The 8186-nt window shown below is 34.9% G+C and overlaps 1 protein-coding gene across 1 annotated transcript in view; it reads left to right on the plus strand.

Annotated features, from left to right (window-relative positions):
- Window positions 1-1659: 1659 nt before the first annotated feature.
- Window positions 1660-8186, plus strand: part of CEP350 (centrosomal protein 350) — a 133365-nt gene continuing 126838 nt past the window's right edge. The window contains exons 1-4 of the mRNA XM_021715172.1: window positions 1660-1732; window positions 2743-2789; window positions 4754-4868; window positions 6044-6203. Of these exons, the coding sequence (XP_021570847.1) occupies window positions 1660-1732; window positions 2743-2789; window positions 4754-4868; window positions 6044-6203 (395 nt within the window). The remainder of the gene's footprint in view (window positions 1733-2742; window positions 2790-4753; window positions 4869-6043; window positions 6204-8186) is intronic.

Consider the following 8186-nt stretch of genomic DNA (forward strand, 5'->3'; position numbering starts at 1 on the left):
TCCCAAATTGCTGGGATTACAGGCTGAGCCACTGAGCCCGGCCTAAATTCTACTTCTTAAAGAAAGGAGTATTGAAGAATTTTTGAAAAAAAAATTTTTTTTTTTTTGAGTTAGAATCTCACTCTGTCGCCCAGACTGCAGTGCAGTGGCCGCTCCCGGTCACCACAGCCTCAACCTGCTGGGCTCCAGCGATCCTTCCGCTTCAGCCTTCCAAGTAGCCAGAATTACAGGCATGAGCTACCACCCCCGGCTGATATTTTGATTTATTGTAGAGATGAGGTCTCACTGTCCAGGCGGGTCTCGAACTCGCGGGCTCAGGCAATCCACTCACCTCAGCCTCCCAAAGGTGCGGGATTACAGGCTGAGCCACCAGGCTGAGCCACCGAGCCCGGCCTGAATTTTTTTTAAAGCAACCACAAATGTCCAGCAATTAAGGTGGACACAAAATTGAACTTACAGTGATTACAGGAATGAAAGGAACATTAGAAAGAATAGAAGAGACTATGCAAAATATCTTAATATTTGTATTAGGATTTTGGGAGTAAGGATGAGTAGTTGTCTCTTCATTTTCCAAACTTTCTGTGTTGCTGTTTTGTCATTTTTATCACAGAATAATTCCTTTATATTCATATGAAAATATGACTTATTACCAAGCTATCTTAGCATAAGTAGATCATGACCTTTGAAGTGTGATATAATTATTTTCTTTCTTTTTTTTAGTGGCAAAATACACATAGCAGAGAATTTGCCATCTCAAGCATTTTTAAGTGTGTGGTTCAGTGGTATTAAGTACATTCATATTGTTGTGCAACCATCGCCACCATCCATCTCCAGAGCTCTTTTCATCTTGTAAGATGGAGACTCTGTACCCAGTAAACAATAACTCTCCATTTCTCTTACCCCCCTAGCCCCTGGTAACCACCATTCTCCATTTTGTCTCATTGATTTTGACCACTCTAATTGCCTCATAGAAGTGAAAGCATATAGTATTTGTCTTTTTGTTACTGGCTTATTTCACTTAGCATAATGTTCTCAGGGTTCTTCCATGTTGTAGTGTATGTCAGAATTTCCTTCCTTTAAGACTGAATAATATTATGTTTTTTATATATATGACATTTTCCTTATCTGTTTGTGTGATGGACACTTGTAGTACTTTCACATTAGCTATTGTGAATAATACTTCTTTGAACATGAGTATACAAGTATCTCTGGGATTCTACTTGCAGTTCTTTTGGTTATATATCCAGAAGTGGAATTGCTGGATTCATGGTAATTCTATTTTTAATTTCTTGAGGAACTGCCATACTGTTTTCCACAGTGACTATATCATCATACATTCCCACCTACAGTTCACGTGGCTTCCAGTTTTGTACATTTTCACCAGTACTTGTTATTTTCTGTTTTTGGGGTTTTTTGGTAGTAGCAATCCTAATGGTGTGAAATGGTCATAATATAATTTTTAATGGTTTATTTTTCTAAGAAAAAAAACTACTGGATTATCAGAAACTCTTGTGAGGATATAAATATATATTTTAGAGATGAAAAAATTCTTTTCTGGCTTTCATGAGCGGCAGGATAAGTCAGGGCATTTTCTTTACTAATTTTATAATATTGGTGTTCAGTGAATACTAATGATGTGATTGCAGGTAAATTGGCAGGATGAGGAGCAGCAGATCAAAAGAGGTGCCTTTACCAAATTCAAGGAGCTCTCCTAGCAAGGATACTGTTCAAGGTATAATTTTTTTAACTGAACTTAATCCCTTATTCTGGGCTAAGTAATAAAAGAAAATTATGTATGCTTTGATTGATAAAATAGATAAATAATTAAAATTCCATTTTGTTTTGGATATACAAGGTACTTCACCTTCATATACAGACTGTTTTTTAAAGGAAAAATCTTTTTTTAAAAAAAGAACCAGTATTTGTAAAATTTTTCAGAAATTTTGGCTTAATGTCAATAAATGGTATAATATAGCTTCTAATATAGTTATAGACCAATAGTGTACAGATGACAAAATTAATGGTCTTGTTGAATTCTTTTTTTAATAATGTATTAGAGGTAACCTTAAACATGATATGTTTTGAGGGAGATTGACAAACTGAAGAACATTTGGAAGAGGATTATTGGATTAGTGAGAAATCTGGAAATCAAGTCATATGAAGAGTGTTTGGAGGAAGTGAAAAAGGATGACTTATGGAAAATATGTGATCTTAAACTATTTGAAAGGTTGTTATTTGAAAGACTGAATAGATTGGGTCTTTGTTTCTACTGGTAGATCAAAGTCTGGAGTAGTTTTTAATATTTTTCACATTGCATTGTGAAAAATAATACAATACAAAATTTTATATTTGTTCAGCTGATTGGGGTAAACTGAGGATACTGCTTATTTTTGGAGTTGTCTGATATAGTTGTGGGCGGGAGTATCAGTCTGGCTGCCTGGAGTTTGGGAACCCACATTTGACAGGTGATAGATAGTACTTTAGAAGGGACTAAGCATGAATCCTTCCTAAGGACTAATGGTATCAACTCTGCATCATATGTTGAGAAGGCTGATATTATGAGATGGCAGGGAGAAAAAGCATATTTTGGCACAGTATAGTAAAGCATTTGCTGAAGAGTAGTTATGCCTAATATAGTAGTCCTGAAACCTTTGAGTACATTTGGGAACTTACAACATTAAGATTCTGAGATCTAATTCAGAGATATGATTCACTGATATTGTAAATATCAATTTTCCCCAGCAGATATAACCACATCGTGGGATGTACTTCCTCAGACCAAGGCTGCTGTAAGTAGTTTTAGTTTCTGTTTGTTTATTTCTAGTTTTTAATTGATTTCCTGTTAAGACCAAGTAGATTAAAAATTGTTCTATAGTATCTTTTGGATAAAAAAGTAAAATTAAACATTGTGGTAAGAAGTTATATACTATATAGTACAAAATAAACATAAATGACAACCATTAAATAGTGAAGTAATAAGACACTACTTTAGGTGTCAAGAGACATATAAAATACTAAAATAATTAGTGCTCTATTGCCTGATCCCGTGGGTTCGAGACCCGCCTGGGCAGCGAGACCTCATCTCTACAATAAATCAAAAAATCAGCCGGGCATGGTAGCGCATGCCTGTAATTCCAGCTACTCGGAAGGCTGAGGCAGGAAGGATCGCTGGAGCCCAGCAGGCGAGGCTGCAGTGGCCAGTAGTGGTCACTGCACTCCAGTCTGGGCAACAGAGTGAGATTCCAACTCAAAAAAAATAAAAAAAATAATAATAATAATTAGTGCTCGTCATTCACTTTTAATGACTTTGTTCATTTGGCCTTCCAAGTTGAAATGAAAATTTAAAACAATGAAGGTGGGGCTTTGTCTATGTTGGAAGCTCATTGTCAGGTGGGAAATGAAAGGAACCAGCTTTTCCTTGAATGGTCTGAGTTACCTCTTCTTTTTTGTGGCAATAACAGGTTGTTTTTTCTCATATTACTGAAGAAGAATGACTGAGGGCAACCTATTCCATTTGTGTTCTGCCCAATCTTGTTTGGAGTTTAGAATTCCAGATTTGACAGATGATGCATAGTGCTTCAGAAGGGAGGCCTTTCTTTCTAATTTGCTCTCTGGGCAGGTGATTATTCTATTATGTCTTTTTTTGTTTTCTATGCCACCTGAATTTGAATCACCTATTTCTTTACAGTCTAAGTATTTTTATAGTGTTTTCTGTTCTCTAATCTTCAGAACAGGTTTGAAAATGAATCTGGAAAAGATATTATAATCTAGGTTTGGTCCCAATGCAGGGTCAAATTTTGGCTCTATGAATACAGCAGTATACTTGTATATTGTCTCTTTTCTATGAGCATTAAACATTTATAATGTAGTAATAGTTTTTATTCCTCAATTTAATTTAGTGCTGAACTAATTTAGAGCTAAACTGTTAATAGTTGTCTCTGAAAACAATTGGGTATGTTTGGAGAAATTTTAAGATGATTAGGGGCTCATAATATAAGTGGGGGGGAATCTGATATAGAACTAAATATATAAAGGATTATTCAATTTTTTGAGTATGTTATACCATAAAAATTTGAAACAAGATAAAATTTTATACAAAGAATCTCTATATGATGAAATTATGATTTTAATTTTATTTTTAATATTTTCTGTTTTTCAACTTTTACTCTACTGTTAGGAGAAGATGCTTTTTAAAGTCATTGACAACATTGGTGGTATTACCCAAAGTTGACTTGTATTGCAAAGTGTTTGTGAAACCTGAATTCTGCCTTATGAATTTTGTCCTTCTTGTCAAACTTATTTTATAGTCATAAAACTGTAAGAAGTTGTAGCTGTTTGAATACCTGTTGTCCTAAATTTTGGTCCAGCCAAATCATTCTTTCCTCATTTTTTGCATATAAAATATACAGGATGCATTACATAATGCTATGCCACATATAATGTGAGATCATTTACTGCTTAAAAAATACTCAGCAATTTAAAAAAAACAGGTCACTATGACAAATGGAAATTCTGATATTCTCCAGAATCTTACTGATTTTCTTGTCCAAATTTGGACAGCATTGTGCCAAGTATAATTATAGCTGAAGTAATAAAGGAAAATGCTAATATTATAAGAAGGCATTCTAAGTTTTTTCTACTTTGGAGAAAGGTATTGGGCAATATCGTTTTAGATAACCATGTAACTTAAATTGTTGGAAGCTGGATTATGTAGAGAATTAACTTGTGTGTTGTGATGGTGTTTAAACTTTAGCTGAGACATATTGAAAACAAGTTAGAAGTAGTTCCTACAAGTACGGCTGTGTTTGATTCAGTCATGGATACCAAGAAGTGTTCTACAAGTGCTACCCGAAAAATAAGTAGAAAAGGTATGTATGAAGTTACTTCCAAAGATAGAAATATACTAAATATAACTTTTTGATGTTAGTTTTGTCTCAATTTAATTTCTTCTTATGGTCCCTTATATTTGCTTTTTTGTCAGACTATACCTTATTGGCATTTAATTTTTTTCCCTCTGGTATTGAATACTTATGAAGCAGTCTTATATTCAGTAACTGTAAATGGTGTTTCACCATCTTTAATTCAGGGACTTTAGCACCATTGCATCACCCTTGACAGCGAATTTTCATGTGTTTTTTAGTGATAAGAATTTCATTTTGAGTTTTTGAGGTTATGAATGTCTGATTTTTTTCTTTTCTTTCTTTTTTTTTGAGTCAGTGTCTCATTCTGTTGCCCAGGCTTGAGTGCAGTGATATGATCACAGCCACCACAGCCTCAACCTACTGGGCTCAGGTGATCCTCCCGCCTCAGATTCCAAGTAGCTGGAACTATAGGCGCACACCACCATGTCCAGCTGTTGTTTTGATTTATTGTAGAGATGAGGTCTTGCCATGTTGCCCAGGCTGGTCTCTAACCCCTGGGCTCAGGCAGTCCTTTTGCCTCAGCCTCCCAGAGTGCTGGGATTACAGGCATGAGCCACCCCTCCTGATGGTGATTTTTTCGTTTTTAATTCATAGGTATGTTATATATATCATTTTGAAAGTGAAATTTAGCTGACTTAATAAGATGTGTTTTTTTTTTGTTTTGGTTTAAAATAATAGATGAAATATTCTTTGTATAGATACTGCCATAAATTAACACAATGCAGATATTTTATTTGGTTACTTTCATGTATTTGATCTTGTGGTTTCTTAATTAGTTAGCTAAAACCTGCAGGTCAATACTTCCTAACTAAACTGTGATATTTTTTTAAACCTGTGAGTTTGTTGGATTCTATCTGACACTTCTCTTTTAAGTGAGTGCATTGGCAAAAATGAATTTTATATGGAGAGTTTTGTTTTGTGTTGTTTGCCCAGAATACAGCATCTTTGTTTTGATTGAATTAGTTTGATAATTTAACCTGAATGTTTTCATCTGCTTATATAATATCCAACTAGAGATGCCAGAAATAATAGATATCGAAGTTTTTTTTTAGATAACTAACCAAATTCAGAGTCAATTGTATTTTATATCATATGTTCTCACAGATTTCCTTTTTATTCAGATGGTAGATACTTGGATGATTCTTGGGTTAATGCTCCAGCCTCCAAATCATCTAAATCACGAAAAGAGAAATCTCGTAGCCCTCTCAGAGCTACCACTCTAGAAAGTAATGTGAAGAAAAATAATCGTGTGGAATTTCGTGAACCTTTGGTTTCTTATAGGTTAGTATTGAAAAACAAAGTCATCAAATCGGGTTAGCCAATAATATTTACAGTAAGATTATCATTTTCTGAGTTTTTAGTAGTATTTTAGCTGTGAAATAGTATTATAATGCTCTAGTACAGTGGTCCCCAACCTTTTTGGCATCAGGGACCGATTTCGTGAAAGACATTTTTTCCATGAAGGGGCTTGGGGTGAGTGTGCAGTCAAACCTCGCTGCTAATGCTATTCTGTATTTGCAGCTGCTCCCCAGTGCTAACATCACCACCTCAGCTCCACTTCAGGTCATCAGGCATTAGATTCTCATAAGGAGAAGGTAACCTAGATCCCTTGCATGTGCAATTCACGATAAGGTTCATGCTCCTAGGAGAATCTAATGCCTCTGCTGATCTGACAGAAGGGAGAGCTCAGGTGGTAATGCCGAGAGATGGGGAACGGCTGTAAATACAGATGAAGCTTCTCTTGCTGTTCACCTCCTGCTGTGCAACCCAGTTCCTAACAGGCCACGGACCGATAGTGGTCTGTGGTCCAGGGATTGGGGACCCCTGTTCAAGTATTATTAACTTTTTCATTCTCCACAAAAGATAGTGCAAAAATATTTTATATGAAATACTGCAATATATTCTTTTACAAATAAATATTTTGGGGAAAGAAATAGTAATATTTGCCACAGGTCAATATTATTGTAATAAATATATTTCCTAGAACCAAATTATTCAATCTCCTCCCTTCTTAATATCTCAGATTGTTTATTCTATATAATGAACTTTGTGTAGCTTGCTCTTCTTATTTTTTTGGTAGCAGTAATCAGTCATGTAAAATTTCTTTCTGATTAGAAATTGGAGTTGGTTTGTTTTATTTTGTTGCCAGTGGCTTCTTTCAGAAACTTAAATGTTCAAGATTGATGTATGAATTTTGATAATATAGATAATATAAAATGCTTTGCATTTTTGTTGGTTTAAGGTGTTCAACTGATAAAATTGTGGAATTTTGTATTTGTTTGAGAGACACTTTACTAATGATTTAAATGTGTTCGTGCTCTTTTTATTTTAAAGATGGGTATAATTCGGGATTAGTTATACAAGTGGTCATCGTACAGGCAAAAAAAAGTTTGGGCCTCCCTTTGGTCCCCACTTTGTCTGGTCTGAGATCAGGTACCCTTGTTGATGTTATGCCCACCCCCCCCAGCAGTATCCCGCTATTTCCAATCCCTTTGTAATAGTATTATGGTAAATGTTCAGGGTTCGCTTATGAGTGAGAACATGTGGTACATGTTCATGCTCTTAATATGGCAAATAGTAATAAGTAATAAAAACTGGGCCTATTTCTTTGTGTCATTTATAAGATTTTTTGTGTGTGTATTTTTTAAAGTATCAATCAAGAAATCAAGGAGTTTCATGTGATACTTGATAGTTCTAGTTATATGTTTGAGTATGTACTTCTAAATTTGAGATAAAGAACATGGGATTTGGAGGTGGATTATGAGTTCAATTTTTAATGTGTTACATTTGATGTAGTTTTAAAATATCTAAGTGAAAATATCCAGTAGGCATTTACAGTAAGAATGTATATGGAATGATCAGGGCCGAAAACATAAATTTGGGAGTTGTCACTAGTATTGAAGCAATAAGAGTGGTGGAAAATATTTAGAGAGAAGGCCAGGGACTTAAACTGGGTAAGAGTTCATAGTTTAGAAAAAGGAGAAGGGAAAAATTTGAAGAATAAACTCTGGAATCTCTAAACATACAAGTGTTAAGCAACTTGCCTAGATATATAGTCATTACCAGAATTGAAACTTCAAACTCTTTTATTACTTTATGAAAAATGGCCAGATCTGATCCTATCCCGCTCCATTTTCCCAGCCTAGTTAATCATTCCAATCTGATCCCATATTATGTACCTTTCTTTATTATAGCATTTTCTTTCTTTTTTTTTTTTTTGAGTTGGAATTTCACTCTGTCGCCCAGACTGGAGTGCAGTGGCTG

This window comes from Carlito syrichta, unplaced genomic scaffold (genome assembly GCF_000164805.1).
Source record: "Carlito syrichta isolate Samal-C Ts95f unplaced genomic scaffold, Tarsius_syrichta-2.0.1 Scaffold306782, whole genome shotgun sequence".
NCBI classification, from domain to species: Eukaryota; Metazoa; Chordata; class Mammalia; order Primates; family Tarsiidae; genus Carlito; species Carlito syrichta.